Source organism: Drosophila albomicans, chromosome 3, assembly GCF_009650485.2.
Source record: "Drosophila albomicans strain 15112-1751.03 chromosome 3, ASM965048v2, whole genome shotgun sequence".
Classification (NCBI taxonomy): domain Eukaryota; kingdom Metazoa; phylum Arthropoda; class Insecta; order Diptera; family Drosophilidae; genus Drosophila; species Drosophila albomicans.
The window spans coordinates 16,021,183-16,038,185 of record NC_047629.2 but is presented as its reverse complement, the minus strand read 5'-3'; the positions used below and the strand labels follow the sequence as shown (position 1 = coordinate 16,038,185).

The 17,003-nt window shown below is 36.0% G+C and overlaps 2 protein-coding genes across 2 annotated transcripts in view; one reads left to right on the top strand and one right to left on the bottom strand.

The window, feature by feature from the left end:
* Positions 1-393: 393 nt before the first annotated feature.
* Positions 394-17,003, top strand: part of LOC117568256 (tyrosine-protein kinase Src42A) — a 46,446-nt gene continuing 29,836 nt past the window's right edge. Inside the window, exons 1-2 of the mRNA XM_052005115.1 lie at positions 394-1,528; positions 7,836-7,930. Of these exons, the coding sequence (XP_051861075.1) occupies positions 1,226-1,528; positions 7,836-7,930 (398 nt within the window). The 5' untranslated portion in view covers positions 394-1,225. The remainder of the gene's footprint in view (positions 1,529-7,835; positions 7,931-17,003) is intronic.
* On the bottom strand, positions 12,528-14,076 carry LOC117566658 (uncharacterized). Its single transcript, XM_034246202.2, has 5 exons — positions 14,041-14,076; positions 13,802-13,881; positions 13,427-13,744; positions 13,278-13,366; positions 12,528-12,543 (listed from the first exon to the last, which is right to left on the bottom strand). Exons 2-5 carry the CDS (start codon positions 13,859-13,861, stop codon positions 12,528-12,530), a joined length of 483 nt encoding a protein of 160 aa, XP_034102093.1. The 5' UTR covers positions 13,862-13,881; positions 14,041-14,076.

Below are 17,003 nucleotides of genomic sequence, written 5' to 3'. Positions count from 1 at the left end.
TACCCTTGAGATATAAAGAATAAACCTCGTATATTTAGTTGCAATTTGCAACACACAATGGGCGCGTGATTTGAGTGCTTTTGTTACTTCTGTGGCCGCCTAACATATTTCATTTGCTACAGCCGAAAACTGATTAAATTTCTGGTAAAACTCGAAATCGAATAGTATAAATTAGTTTTTTTTTAATTATGACGGTGGTTAATTTTAACAAAATATTAATGTTTCCTATAATAACATTACCTCTATTTAACATAACAGCCACAGCTGTTTATTTACAGCGTTCACAAACACAGCATTGCCAGCTATAATTGGAAAATACAGCTCTGCTTTTGTATCGATGTGCAAACCTGCGAGGCAGCAAATGTATCGCGATAATCGATGCTATCGCTTCAGAGTGATATCGACTGTCGCGCAGGTTTTCATCGGGGAGCCATTTTCGCTGCAGCTGAAAAACACAAATTAAATAACTTAAAAATGTAAAAGAAATGCAATGAATGGTGAAAAATATTAGAAGAATAATGTGTACATGTGCTTCAATAGTTTACCAGTGTTTTTAAATTGTTTTTGTTGGCCGCGTCCGTCTTGTTTGGCCACCAGCATCACATACACATACACCACATCCATATATATGTATATGTACACATGCAAAAGAGCCAGAAAAATACATACATACGCAAACACACTCACAACATTGCCAGCCGTGTGTGTAAGCATTTAATTTAGTAGTGGAGAGTGCTTCAATAATTAATACAGTAGTGCAGCAGTTTCAGTTATGCAGTGAGTGGCCAATGCGTGTTGCCATAAATGCAAAACAATAAGGCATCACAAATTAATTAATTAACTGACGACGCGCGACGTTTCAGTCGCAACAAACACAGTAGTAAAAAGAGCGAGAGAGATAAGTGCCAACACCCCATGTTGATCGCGACTCGCGAGTGAGCAAATAAACAACAACAACACCACTAACAAATAGTGTGCATTTGTGTGTGTGCGTTTGTGTGAGTCGTCCTCGCATAAACAACCGAGTGCAATTGAATTGTAATTGCTGACTCTGTTTTAGTGTTAGTGTTCAAGCTGCCACTGTCTGTGTGTGAGTGAAAGTAACAGTAAAACTCCGCACACAAGCAAAACTTGGCTTCCATTCATACTGCATTTAAAATATACGTCACAACTGACGCACACACTGGACTGAGTTGATTCCACTTCCTCCTCCAAATCCGTTATCATGGGCAACTGTCTACGCACACAGAAGGCGGACGAGAAGCCGCATGCCGGCGATGTTCGCAATCCCCTCGAAGATCCCGGCGCTGGGATCAGCGGCGTTGGCGTTGGCGTCAGCGTTCCACAGATCGTGATGCCCATGCCCGGGCAGCCAGAGCAAATACGTCCGGTGCCACAAATCCCCGAAAGTGATGCTGCCAATGCAAACGCCAAGATATTTGTGGCCCTCTACGATTATGATGCGCGGACCGACGAGGATTTGAGCTTCCGCAAGGGCGAGCACTTGGAGATATTGAATGACACACAGGTGAGTGAATCATGTGGTGAAAGAGTTAAAAGAGGCAGCGAGAGAGCGCAAAAAAACAGCAGTAAGGCACTGATAACAAGAGTTTTGCTCTCTCTCTGTCTCTCATTCTCTATCGTTTTGCCAATTAAATATCTTATCAAAAAAAAAAAAACACATACATATGTAGATGTAAATGTATGTATATGTGTATAAGTATACACACACTAACAGACATTTGTTTGAAAGCCATAAATCCTATTGGAACCGTCGCGCATTTGCCGAACTATGCATAAATTACGAGTTTATTAAAAAGTTCGTGAGCATTTTAATTATTCGATTCATTGGAGCTCCAAGGCATCGCATGCCATTTTTATGTTTCTTTTATCATGAAAACTTTTCTTCATGCAAATTCCATGTTAAATATGGAATATGTTGAGCTGACTGCAATGACTTTTCATGAGAAGCTGATGTGATTAATTAACTCCTCTTGGTTAATCTCACTGAACTTTAGAGTGACCATATTACTGGTTTCGTTAAACATAATTCATTTCCAATAGTGTTTTAAAAGTTGATTTAAAATCGGTAATTTTTTAAATATTTCGATTTATTTTAAAGTGACCATACTTATTTCGTATTATATTAGAGAACCCATATTTCTTTATCAATAACAATTTAATACTTAAATTAGCACCACAATTTGTTATAAACATTGAATACTTGAATACTAAAAAAAATATTGAAAATAACTACATTTATTTTGGAGTGACCATAGTACCGCCCTGCTTCTCGAAATACATATCAAAATATACGTGTTTTGATTTTCATAACATATAATTATCGTTAATTTGTGAGAAAATTAACAGACTACAAATGTATTGAATTATACTTTCATCAACTATTTGTTGTTGGTTGTATAAAAATCAGTTTTCTATTGAGTAATTTACTTTGTTATGTGCAATTCTTTGTTATTTTCGTTTGGCAATCGCATATTGTTCGTTCGTGTTCAACGTTGAACGTCTTTCACATCAAATTTCTGTATTTTCAATTGGCACTTTAAGCATTGAGCTATGTGTATGCGTCACGATAGTTAAAACCATAACAAATCCCCAACAAAAATTTTGCAAACTCTTTATTTTCTCTTTTGATATTTTTTCTCTCGACTGTTTCAATGTCATCGTCGTTTTTTTTTTTTTTTTGCGCTTCTGTGGGTGGAGGAAGCAGAGAAGGAGGAGGTTGGGGAATTGAGTTGGCAGTAAAACCAGACACTGTAATTGCGGCCAACGCAGTCGCCACTTGCCACTTGAACCACGCTCTGAAAAAGCAGTCAACGAAACCCCAAACTGCTGCAACCCCAACTTTGAAGCCAGACTGCATTTTCCATGCACAAGCGCTTGGCAATTTTCAAGCTGGCTGGTTTTTTTTTATTTGCTCTCTAGTTTGAATACGCTTACTAAGAGTAGCATTACAACTGCTTTCTAGTTACTGTAAGAATATAGTATAATTCTTTACAAACATACATACTAAAAACAATATATATATATTATATACTAAACAGCTTATCTAGTATACTATACAATTAAGGGGAAATCCATTTGAAGTAAAGATAAACTCAGTTTGTTTACATAACTAAAAGAGAGACGACATTATAATCTCACATTCTAATCATAAAGAGTGCAAGTTTATGACTCACAAATAGATTACACATCTTAGTTGAACTCGAGTTAACTCGACTCGTTAAATCATTAGAAAACGTAATAGTTAAGGCATAATAGTTAATTAGTTGTAGTAGTTGACAGCTGGAAAAACTTGTTGGCACATAGCGAAAAACCAAATATAATAACTGTAATAGATTTTTATGCAATATTCATTTGTGACAACTCCTGAAAAGGGCATTCAGCTTTCGACTGTCGACAGTTGTTTAATTTCTGGTTATTTTCAAGCTGTAATTAAAGCAGCAAACTGCAACTCCACTTGAAAAACCAGACCAGACAGAGACTGAGGTTGAGAGCGTGCACTCAGCCAACAGTCGGCATTGAGTCAGAGATGTTTGGCATATTTCTATAAATTCTATGATTAGCCCCATGGAGGTCACACCTCCCGACCGCCCACATAACGATCTGGTGCCGGCCAATTCAGATTGTGTTGTGACAGAAGAGGGCGCATTCAACTCAGATGTACAAACATTTTCTATTTATTTGTGCATGCATATTTAAAGAGGTTTACGTCAGCACAGCCATGACCACCTTCAGATAAGATAGATGGGAAATGGGGGAATAGGATGATCTGACTAAAAGCAGAGCAGCGTAGAGCGGAGCGGCGAGTGTGGGAGGAAGGGAGGCGAGAGGCGGAAGGTAGTTGGTCGCCTCGCTGACTCGGTGACTGCTCAGACAAGTGGCAGCAGCGGCGCCTAAAAGCATGACGTCCACCTTTGGCTCTGGGCCAAGTGTTGCGCACTTGCTGTGGAATGGCCAACAACGGTTTTTGTTGTTGTTGTTTTTTTTTTTTTTTTTTGGTATCATTCACGTTGCAGCATTTTCGTAGCGCTGTAATAATTGAACGCACAGCATAGCCATAAAGACGTACGTTTTCCCCCTCTCTCTCTCTCTCTCTCTCTCGCTTGCTTGCTGTCTCTTTCGTTGTGGCAGCTGTCGCCAACAAAGTAGAGTAATCAGCCAGCAGCTCGCGGCTGTTTCCGGTAGCTGTGTGGGGACAGCAGCATTTACAGCGTTTAATTAAAGTACAAGTACACCAACAACAACTATTGCTGCTGCTGCTGTCGTTGCTTCGACAACAACAGCAAGACTTTCAACTTGCCATAGCGGCTGCAAACAAAACAAAAAAAAAGCTGTCCCGGCTTCCTTTTATAAACTTTTTCTACAACAACACCAAACATCTTGGTTGAGCTCAACGTCATGCATAGAAATCAAAATTGTATGTTAAAATATTTTATGGGTGTGCCTCGTCAGCGACGTCGTTTGCCGCCGTCTCTTCTGTTCATTGTCATTTGCCAACCAACAACAGCAACATCAACAACAACAACAACCTCACCATCACATAAGCACACAACACACTCATCTCACACACTCTCTCACTCACTCATTCGCTCACTCACTCAGTCAGTCACTTGTGCAGTTTTGTCGCTTGCACATTGCATTCTTTGTGAAGCTCTCTCGACTCTCAGCTCAGCCAAAGAGGAGAATCGCTTTCATATTTTTACACCAAAAAAGCAAAAAAAAAAAAAAAAGAAGAAATAACTCACTTGGCGACTCATATGGGTTCGGCTTGGGCGCTTTGTGGCAAAACAGCAGGAAGCGAAATGAAACCCTTCAAGGATTGCTTCCCCCAACTAGATAGAGATTACCCTAAATACCGCTGCACTCCCTTTGCCAAGTTGCGTTTATTGGCTATTCAACTTCTTAGCCAGGGATTATGTAGAGACGTGTGGAACATGTTAATGTGACTTGAAATTCTTCAGACTCCAGACTGAAAATGAGTAAACTTTTTACTTACGAAAAACTAATGTTAAAGAACGCTTCTCAATCGCTTTATCTTGGAATTTTAACTGCTGTGATTATGCTCAAGGGCTAATAAAACAAACCAGCTGCTTACCGCTAACAGCTATAGAGAGAACAAAAAAAAGATTGCTACCAGAACTGATTTTAATCGCCGGCAATTCTTTTCAAGTTCGTCAATGACAGCCAAGAAAGAGAAATAGAATGTTGTCTAAGTGGTCGTCGTCGTCGTCCATTTGGGTCAACTTGGGAGCTTATCTAGCATGGGGCTAGCTGTAAAAATCTGCGGCTCGCTCAATCATTATGAAAGGCAGCGAACAGTCCGTGAAGTGAAAAGAGTTCTGCAACAAAATAAATAATTCGTCATGTGTGCCCAATTTGAAATATAATCTGTATTTCACTTTCAACAGCGAAAAAATCAATTTAATTTTCATCGGAATCAAGGCGTAACTTGCGAGTACAAATATAGATATCGATTGTATATATATAGCTGCAGACATGATCATGAGCAACCGATTATGAAATGCATTTTTAGATGGAAAGAAATGTTTACAACTAACCAGACAGCATAGGCGAGAAAGAGATGGGGACAGCAGCAGAAGCGGGAGGGAAGTTGTGAAGAAGAGTGAGTGAAAGAAAAAGCGTGAAAAAATCAAAGCAGCAGCAACAGCAGCGAGCAAATAAACAATGAACCCTAAAAATGTCTGTTCATTGACCTTCCCGCAGACATAATCATGTCGCAGGCTAATGATAGCACAGCACTTGACTTGGGCGGTTCACGCCGTCCCCCGCTCTCTTTTGGTTATGTTGTGGACGAGATACGAAACTCAATTACATTTTAGTGTTAATAATATTAAAAACAAAAACAAAGAAAGAAACAAAACTACATTAATAAAAAAAACAAGTTTGCTCTTTGATATTCGGGTGAATATATCTAACTGTTTTGCTTTTATCTTGTCCAATCGAAAACCAAAAACGCTGCACAAATTTGGCAAAAGCCAGTTTCAGTTATTGTGATCGCTGTTGTAGTTGTTGTTGTTGGTATTGTTGTTAATGTTGTTGCTGCTAGTTTTGTTAAGCTTGAACAAAAAGCAAAACTGGGAAAGCGCGTAACCAAACAAAACGTACGAACTGCCAAATGAATAAAGTTTTAATTTAATTTTCGTTTTTTCCTTCGACTTTTATTTTCTTTCTTTTCATTTATTTTTGTTTCGCCAATTGTAACGAAGCAAAACCAATGCGTGAATGGTAAATTACACGAACCTACAGCACAATATGTAATAAAAATTTGCAGAGAAAAACCAAACTGGGCGAAATAGGAGCAGTGTTGATAGAATATGAAATACCCTGGCAAAATACCGAACGTTGGATTGTAAACATTTAACGTTATGAACATGTCAATATATGATTACTATTTATATTTATACTTAGGAATATTTCCAAATGTTCAGATATTAACTGTTCATTCATTTTGGCAAAATCGTTAATCCTTAAAATGTATTTAAACCATATAAAATTATTAAAATTCGTATACTTCATTTTAATAATTTCTATAGGGTTTCCTATTAGTGAATGAAATAAGGTCATTTTGATCCATTTGCTGTCTATGGTCTTAAAGGGTATAACGAACTTGTGGTTTATCCAGCTCGTGTTTGTTTGTTGTTACTGTTATTGTAGTTGTTTTATGTATCGTTGATTGTTATTGCTGGTCGCAGGTTGCGTGAGTGCGACTTTTTAACAGCTGTGCTTTTGCCGTCGTCGTCGTCGCCCACTGCAAATTGATAGTCAACAATCAAGAGAATTTTTATTACCAACCCATACAAATATGAACTATGTCCAACTACTGGGAATGGGAATGCGAATGCGAATGGCAAGTGCCCATGCCACCGATAGTCAAAGTGGTGTCGAGAAAAGTGTGCGTGGAGAGTGTTCAACCTCAACTCACCTCAACCGATGGCTGCCCAAAAAAAACATAACTCTCTATATAGCTGTTGTAGTTGCTATTAACGTTGGCCCCCATCAAATGACTGCAAAACACGTTTCGCATTTGTGGCCAACGCTGCCAACGGCCATAACAATTTTCTGTTGAGATGGAAGCCACGAAATAATATACGAATGAGTGTTAATTCATTCGGATTTCGCATTCGTTTTTTATTTTTTATTTCCCTTGACGACAGCCAAATTAATTATTGTTTAAGCCTCGTGTAAAATGTTGTTCAATGCAACAGCCGCAACAACAATGATAGTAGAAATAGCAATCAAGACAACCCGGCAGCCAGTTGATTTGCCAGTTAATTAATCACTAAATTGTTAAATTTCAGCGAAAACACAAGAAATATATTTTCTGGTGAAATATAGTTTGTTGACGTATCTTTCGAATTCCCCCCAAAAGACATATTTCAACTCAAAGCCAAATATAGTTTGGGGGAAGACATTTAATTTAAGCATACTATAAATTAAATAATTAAATGATGCACACAATTGTATCAAACGCTGATCGTTTATTATTGATTTTGCCAACGATTATAGTATACTTGAAATAAATGTAGCTACAATCTCTATAAGGAAATTTGCCGTTGAGTCAGTTAGTTAGTTAGTCTGTTTTGTCTGCTATGAGTCGTAAAGCTCATTCGTGTATCTAAAAATAAACACAATGCTTATTGAAGCTGTTATCTTGTGCAATTAAATGACAAATAAATAACAATTCCCTCGATAACTGGCCACTTAGCGTGGTTTATCTCATTGTTTGTTTCATGCTAAATAAGCTACCATACAAATTTTTGATATCGCATATTGATGTATTGATTTATTTACAGGGTGACTGGTGGCTAGCGCGTAGCAAGAAGTCGCGCCAAGAGGGCTATATACCATCCAACTATGTGGCCAAATTGAAATCCATCGAAGCAGAACCGTAAGTTAACAAAACAAACTCCACAGATTACGTATGAGCTGTTGCCGAGTTGTTATTCTCCACTCTCGGGCCGGGGGTTTGTGTCTTTGCTAAGCCTACTGGCAAATTGTGGCGGCCTGAAAGTATGCAACATTTATTTTTATTACGCTGAAATTGAAAATTGAATTTGTGTAGCGTCTCACATTTGCATACATCTATGTTATTTGTTTTTGTTATGTTGCTATAACAAAAAACGATGTGCGTGTGTCTTGTGCCTGGCGCCACACACACGTTATTTTTATATGGCTCTATGGCATGCATATTCATATCAACAAACAACCAAATAAACTCAGCCAACAGCTGCTTGCTGCCTTTGATATTTAGCGGAATCTCAATGATGATATTTCCTTTCGACAAAATACAATACCAACTAAAATAAGCAACACAACTATGTATGCCAATTTTTGCAGCATTGTCTCATATTTTAGAAGCGTTCAGTTCAGGGTTGCTTACAAGTTGAAAGACCAAAATTACCAAAAATTAGTAGGCCCAACAGTGCGTTGAGTGTTTTTAGCAATGAATTTTAATGTGTTACTACTTTGGGCATTTAATGTTATTTATTCGGGTGTGCAATCATAACTATTACACATATGGATTATTCTTACAAGTTCACTGACATTTTATGATTACTCGGTATCATAGACAATTAATTAGCTTCAATTTGATTACGAACGACCCTCGCTTATGTGCGGCATTAGTCAAAGCCAAAGTCATTAAGAATTGACGAGCGCAATCAGACAGATGGTCTGTTACATATCAATTGCTTAGCCATAACGTAAACATTAGATACAATTACAACAATAAACAGTTTCACGGCTTGTTTATTAATTGAATCAAATGTTCTGCTTGATTTTTTTCCATAAAACTGTTCATTGTCACGCGTTAATGGCTAATAAAACTGCACACACTTGACCCAATTTCTGTGTGGGGCTTTAGCAAACACTTGATAGTGTATTCAAAACAGCAAGGATTATTTGTAGAGCCTTTGACACACATTTCTTGTGGTGCAAACAACAGAATGAAGGAATGGAGGGAGGGAGGAAGAAGCCGCAAATCAGAGAAATGCATTTCACAAAACTGAAACCGAAACGAAATGAACAAGAAACAGCTGCATAAATTAAAAGAGATGGAGAGAGTCTCTGTACGTGTGAGCCAGAAGGAGATGCTGATAAAGAGAGCAAGAGAAAGAGCGAGAGAGAGAGAGAAACTGAGATACTACTGGGGCGTAGGGAAAAGTTCAAAAACCGGTAAATCGAACGAAAATACAACAAAAATCATCATTAATTAAATTTATCTTGAAGCTGCGGCTGGTTAACCGCCGCCGCCCGTCTGCGCCGTCTGTGAATAACTGTACATTTAGACCGCTCCAAGCCACTTCAATTGGCATGCAGCACTTGGGGCCAAAACCACAAATATTTACACAAATCAAGGAATACTCGCTCGTAATCGCAGAGGCGAAGCTCAGCTGCTCTATTGTGTATTGTATTAGTATTTATCTGCATTAGTTTTATGCATTTCATGTAGCATTTCCCAAGTATTTCAAGGCCGAATATGACGCTTTTTTTTTTGCCCACAACAATGGCTAATATTATTTTGGCCTAATTCGTGGACGATTGTTGCTGCTACAGCTGCTGGTTGCCTTGCTGTGCTGTGCTGTGTCGTGTTGTTGATGCTTTTGTCATTTAATTGTATGCATAAGTCAGCATTAACACTCCGGTAATTTCTTTTATTTATTTGCAATGCAATAAATTGCACATAACTGTAACCAGCCAGAGCTTTCTTCTTGTTAATGATACTTAACAATTTTCGATTGTCTGTTGTCATCTCTTTTTCTTCTTACTTTGCTTGGTTCGGCTTAAGCTCACATTAACTGAGCTGTGAAACTTCTGAGAAGTGTGCCTCTTACACATTAATTTTTGGTTGCTCATTGCATAATTTAAGCAGCTTTCTTGTTATTTTTATTGGGATTTTTTAAAGCACTCATTGGCTTTAATTCCTCTGGTGAATTTCTGAGATTATTATTATTATTATTTATTTTATTTGTGGTCATCTTTACGCAAGTGTAACATGAAAATGTTGTGTGAGTCGCCTACTTCCGCGTAATCATGAGAAAACTGGGTTTATGCATATTTATTATAATTTGGAAATCAATTGCAAAACAAACGATGACAGAGAAAAATAATCCAATATTGACAAATATTGTAATCAATATATTTTATAAATGAAAGTTTTTATTTCTGCATAAACCGGACCATAAATACTTTGATCAAAAACTTTTCTTGAACATTCAGATTGAATATTATTTGCAATTACAATAAATCCTCAACTAAGGCAAGATTAACTTTAGTTAAACATTTAAACTATTTGTAGAATATTTAGTTCAAATGAACCCTAAAAAATGTATTGTATTGTTTAATTTAATACTCAAATAAACGACAAGCTTTGGTACTCACCTTATAGGGACAGGTTGATGTTTGAATAGTCTTTAAAAAAGTGTAAATATCAAAATAGCAATTGGATTCTAAGGCTTCTTTGCGAATTTACAAGATTCGATACTTCTATTGTATAGCCATTGGCTTTCTGAAATACTTGACCCCGTATAACAATATCATTCAGAAGTTGATGTAATGTTGAAACAGCCTCCTGCAAAGTTCATTTGCAATATTTAATAAATAAATGTAGGAAAGCTACAGGTAGCTACAAGTAGGAAAGCTACAGTCGAGTGTGCTCGACTGTGAGATACCCGCTACCCATTTTTAATAAAAGCAAAATATTGCGGTATCATTTTCAAAATATACCGAATATACTGCAAAAATACTAAAAATATACCAAATGGTATATTTGGTATATCGATATAGTACACCATTCAAAATATACCATAGACGGCACAATGTACCAGATTGTCGGCCGAAGCAACTTTAATAACTTCCACACTTTTTATCTGATCGTAACCAAATTTTCAGGAATCATAACTACTATAGTTATTATTGTATATACCAAAATTCGCAACTCTAGCTTTAGGCTTTAGGCTTGTTATTCGATTTTTTTGATTTGCGGAGGCGGAAGTGGGCGTGGAAAAAATTTGAAACAAACTTGATCTGCGTGCAAACATAACAAATGCTGTCGAAAAAATTAACACATGGGCTGAAAAGTCCCGGGCCTGACAAAGACAACTTGATTTTTTTGGATCAAAATTGGCGTTACTCATCAACTTAATCTTTATCAAGAGCATCGCAATCATTCCAGAGCCGCTGTAACATTTCAATACAAATTTTTTAGAAGGATTAATTTTTTGCCTCAAAATAGGCTTCAATTTCAGTGATAATCGTGTGAAATTTTTTATCGGCGAGCATTTTTCCAGGACTGCTAACCTCCAGAAGTCGCTGGGAGCCTAATCTGGCGAATTAGTGGATGTGGGAGCAATTCGAAGTTAAATTAATGTAGTTTTGCCACTGTCATTGAATCATGAACTCATTCTTGTTGTTGGTCAAAAGTGAGCAAACGCGGCAGCCATTTTGACGAGATTTTCTCATAGTCAAATGCTCATGCAATATTAAGCCAACATGTTTTTTTGATATCTTTACGATGTTAGCTAACTCACGCAAATTTAATTTTCGATCATTCAAAACGATTTTGTGGATTTTTTTGATGTTTTCTGGTGTGACCTCCCCATTTGGACGTCCACTGGGTTCTGCATCATCGGTGTCTCTACGACCATGTTTGAAGTCAGCAAACCAACGTTTTGTTGTTGTTTCTAATGGAGAGGAGTCCCCATAACACTTTTCAAGCCAAAGCTTTGCTTGAACGGTATTTTTTCCCATCAAGAAGCATTGTAAGATTAGAAGACGAAATTGGATTTGATCCATTGTTGTTAAAATAGAAAAAGTAGTGTCACTTTTGGCTCAATAACTTACAAACTAATGCATAGAATATCATGAAATTTTAGCAGCTGTCTTCTGAAGGATTGTATTAACTGAAAAAGGTGACTGCAATAAAACTAGCACAATCTATGTGTAAGGCCCGGGACTTTTCAGCCCACGTGTTATAGCTCTATCTCTTATAGTCTCTGAGATCTAGGTGTTCATACGGACAGACGGACATGGCTATATCGTCTCGGCTGTTGACGCTGATCAAGAATATATATACTTTATAGGGTCGGAGATGCCTCCTTCTACCTGTTACATACATTTCCTGCCGGCACAAAGTTATAATACCCTTCTACCCTATGGGTAGCGGGTATAATCATCAGAAGCAAAAACACCACGTAGTTGTTCAACATATTGATGAGTTTTACATTAAGTTTGCAATTTTTTCAAAAAGCATTTAATTAATCTTTTCGCTTTACTTCATTAGCAGAAATTGATGAGTTTGTTTTAACAAATAAATGTTTGTATTTATAAACTTTTGATATACAATATTTATATTAAATTCTCAACGAACGACCAATACGCTTTTATATGCAGCATTACTTTTTTTCCAAATATCCAATCCAATACTAGTAAATAGTCTCCAGTTGGAAGATAATTTGGTAAGATTTTGCTGTTAAGATAATAACCTTTTACGTATGCTGGACCCTGAACAAGAAAATATTATAGACAATAAAAATTTACAGTAACATTTACTCACTCCGTAGGGACATGTGTGGTTAAAGTTGGAGTAATTCTTAAATAGTCGAAAAATTATAATTGCGATTGGATTGTATGGCTTACTTATAAAACGACAGGCCTCAATTTCGAACTTATAAAGCCACGGCTTATAGCCATTTGCTTTCTTGAATAGTTCGCCGCGAATAATCATATTATTGTAGTAATGATAAAAAGTAGCATTAAAATTTAACACAGCCCGATTGCGAGCAACGGCCTTTAGACGACATTCGTGTATGGTATACTCGGTTTGATTGGGATTTTCGCACACAAGATTCGTTAATGTGAATATCAAAGCTTCCTGCAGTAGTTAGTATTGTAAAATGCTGAAATTATTAATAATTCTTGCTTGGATACTTACATTGCAGCAGATATTTAAAAGAAAAAAATTCAACAGCACTCTCATGTTGATAGACATAGCGATGAGTTTTGTTTGAAGGTTTAAAATGCATTTATCTGAAATTGCTTTATTCGTTCAATTAAAAAGCTTTTTATTGCAAATGGAATACTGTGTACAAAGCGTTTTTTAATATCCAAAAATTCTATTAATATAGCTTTCATCTAAACGATACGCATTAAACATTGCTTATCCAAATGTTCATATTAAGTTCTCAACAAATGCAAAATACAAATTTAAAGTAAAGTGCAAATTATTATAGAAAAACCATTTGAGTATGACTAAATAGTCTCCAGTTGGTATATTATGTGGTAATATACTCAATCGCAGATAGAATCCCTTCACAAGTATCGGACCCTTTAGCATATACAACGAATATTTATTTCATTTGCTGTTAATTCAGGGAATACAACTTACCTCATAAGGACATGTGTGATTAAAGTTGCAAAAGTCCTTAAAAAGTTTAAATACTATAATAGCCAGTGGATTATATGGTTTCTTCAAGAACCGACATGCGTCAACTTCAATCTTGTAAAGCCATGGCTTATATCCATTGGCCTTCCGAAACATTTGTGCTTGAATCACAATATTATTAAGGCTATGACGCAACGTCGCATTAAAATTCATAATGGTTCTATTGCGACTAACAGCCCGTAAACGACACTCGTTCAGAGTAACCCACGATTCGTTGTAATTTTCGCAAACAAAATTCGTGAATTTGAATTCAACAGCGTCCTTTGAGAACGGTTAAATGACTTATTAAGGGAGTAAAACCAAAAATAGAATACTCACATGATAGTTTAGATTTAATAATATTAATTGTAGCAGAACGAGAATAAAGTTGATGCGCATTACGATGAATTCCACTTGAACTGAGAATATTGATTAGAAATTTAAATTCCATTTCAATTTCAATATACATAAAAAATATCGTTGCATTTTGTTATATATTGAAATTATAATTAAAGCTTAAGTTTATTTTAATTGCAAACATGCAATTATAATTTCATTAATATTCCATTTTCATTTACGTTAATTGTTCTTATACCCGGTGCCCATAGGGTAAAAGGGTATCTTAACTTTGTGCCTCCATAAAATATATGTAACAGGCATAAATAGGCATCTCCGACCCTTTAAAAAATATACATATATTTTTGATCAGCGTCCGTGCTTATGATTCCTGACGCATAATTTCGTTGCGATCAGATAAAAATTTTAGAAATTATTTAAGCAATACTTTTGCAAGGGCAAATACGCCTACATAGATTTAGTTTGTATGGCTGACAATATGGTATATTTTGCGCTCTATGGTATATAACACTTTTTTTTTGCATTGATTAAAAATGGGTATTGGGTATCTGAGAGTCGACCACAATCGACTGTAGCTTTCTTTCTTGTTTAATTCATATTATCCATTCTGAGTTTTGTAACTTGACCCAGAGGAAGTTTCAGGTCATCAGCCAATTGGGAGCAGTTAATTCGCTTTTAAAGATGTCCTGCCAATCCTAAAATTACACATGTAGGTCACAGAAAATGAAAGAGGAAAGGCATGACTGGGCCGAGGGACGGTCAATGACGTCAAGCGTTGTCATCGATTTCCAAAGTGAACAAGAGTCAACAAGACCGAGGCTACAAAATTTAAAACTCGAATTAATTCAAGTGAATTTTGTCCATTGAGTCTGTCGCATTTTTTTCGGGGAAATACCTGGTAGCGCTTTCGTTATTCGTGTATTTAACTTTTTGTTATACAGTTTTTTTTTTTCGATAACTTCCGTTGCTGGGAAAAACAGCGTGAATGCAAACTATTTGCCAAGTGATTGTGCGTTTTAGCCGTAAAATCACAAATAGCCATTATCTAGACACATAAATCGTTAATAATATGTCATACCTCCTGACTGCCAATGAGCCAGCGAGGAGGAGGCGCATCCGAAATCATGTCGGAAGTTCTCCATAGTAGGCGCATTGAACCCAAACACAACAAAATAATGATTTGCGAAATTGAAATGCGCGGTTACCGGACCATAGCACCACCCACAAACCTAAAAAACATCGTTAAGAATATTATTAGATATACTGATAAACAAAAACACTATAGCCTACTACACTATACTTTGTTTGCTTCATTTTCTTTGCTGATTTTGTAGGCGTTGTGCGTTTTAATTGAAATGCAAAACTTACGCAAGTGCAAAATGTATATATTCCGATCTAACAATTGTGCGCTTTAGTCTCGTCTTCGATTTCTATTGTGATTGTTATTGTTATTGTTATATATTATGTATTATCGCTATCCATTTGATAGTCTCTCTAGCTAAGTTCGATTCGATTGGCTGCGTGTGTGATTTGTGTTTTTATTATTATTATACAAACACTAATCGCCACATGTGTGTGTCAGTCTGTCTGTATTTGATGAGCAAACCTCATCTTCCGACACGGAAGGCGACGCCAGACGAAGCTGTTCGATTTCGGTTGTAGTTGCTTTTGAAATTGTCGCAGCGAAATTTTATATATTGTGTGTGATTTTTTTTTCTCTTCTTTTTGTTTGCCAAATTTCAATGTCAGTAGCACTAAGCAATTGTTTGCATATTAATGACATAATTTAATTGCTCGCATCCATTCCAAATGAGCACTTCAATTCAATTTGTCTCACAAGTGAATATCACAAAATTAAATGTCAAAAATAGGTAAAACGTTACGTGAAATTTATGATTTTTTATACTTTTGTATCTTCTAAAGTGTTTATAATAATCAACTAAATGGTGCTAAACATTGCAGTAAATACCTTTTACTTTGTTTATAAAGATATGAATATATATTTTTTTACAACTTTCAATGCATGTAAAATTAATTAACTCAGTTAATTTTAATGTGTCAATCTCTAGATGATCTCATGTAATATAATCGTAACTTTGTACAACTTCATTGCAAATCTGTTTTTTGTTTACTCTGAAGAAATAAACAAATCAAGCAAGATAGCAATAGTAATTCAATCCTTCCAATAAACTATATTTTAAGCATTTAATTAAATGTCAATTGCAATTGTCGTAAATTGTATTAATTAATAAATATACTCGCATATGGTGTCGCAAAGTATTTGGTATACAATTTTGTGTTGGCAGTTGCAATTGTTGTTATTGAACATGAAACAAAGTGTCATTGAACTGTTGGACAATTGAAATGGATGTTGCTGTTGTTGATTATGCATTGCGTGTCTGCCTTTTTTCATATTTTCTTTATATATATTATATATTTATACCAATACTACAAGTATATGTACTTATGAATACGTTTTAATTCAATTTTATTTCTTTCGATTCGATTCGATTTCGATTCATGCTTTGCTGTTTTGTATTCGCAAACATTCGATGACGTTGACAGACAGATCGTAATGTTCAATTATTTGTGGCATGTTAACAACATTCAATAGAAGCGCGTTTTTTATAAATACATAAAACAAAAACGACAAATCGGAAAACAATTGTTTAAATAATGTTGTCAGCTGTAGTTGAAGATACGCGAAGTGCGGGCAATGCCTTTAAAGAAGGTCATCATTATGATTTTTTTATTAACAATATTTTTGCGTTGCTGCCGAACGAATTTAATCAAAGACCTTTAACGGTTAGTTTGATTTCCCAAAATTGCACAGGAAGTTTAGAAATTACACGAAAATCAATTGAAACAAGTTTCAAACTGTGAAAATCACTAAAAACAATTTACTGTTTGATGAGACCAATTAACAAATTAACTAAATCATCTATTTAATGTGCTTGAATATGAACTGTTAAACGGAAGGCGGCGAATTGAGATATCAAATTTGTTAAGTCGATGTTACAGTTTCGAGTGCAATGTGTTTAATCGATTTGGAGGATTTTGCATGACCAGCATTTGCATTAACTTTTGGTATTTGATTCGAATTTTTATTGCTTTCCTGATGGCCTCCACACACACTCAGATAATTATCGGGGTAACTAGTGCCATACAACTGTAGTTTACGATC

Excerpts from the sequence above, each read along its gene's own strand:
- LOC117566658 (XM_034246202.2), bottom strand. The coding sequence starts at position 13,861 with ATGCGCATCAACTTTATTCTCGTTCTGCTACAATTAATATTATTAAAT. Across the intron at positions 13,745-13,801 it reads TATTAAATCTAAACTATCAT|GACGCTGTTGAATTCAAATT; the intron begins GTGAGTATTCTA and ends CCGTTCTCAAAG. Across the intron at positions 13,367-13,426 it reads ATCACACATGTCCTTATGAG|GGTCCGATACTTGTGAAGGG; the intron begins GTAAGTTGTATT and ends TATATGCTAAAG.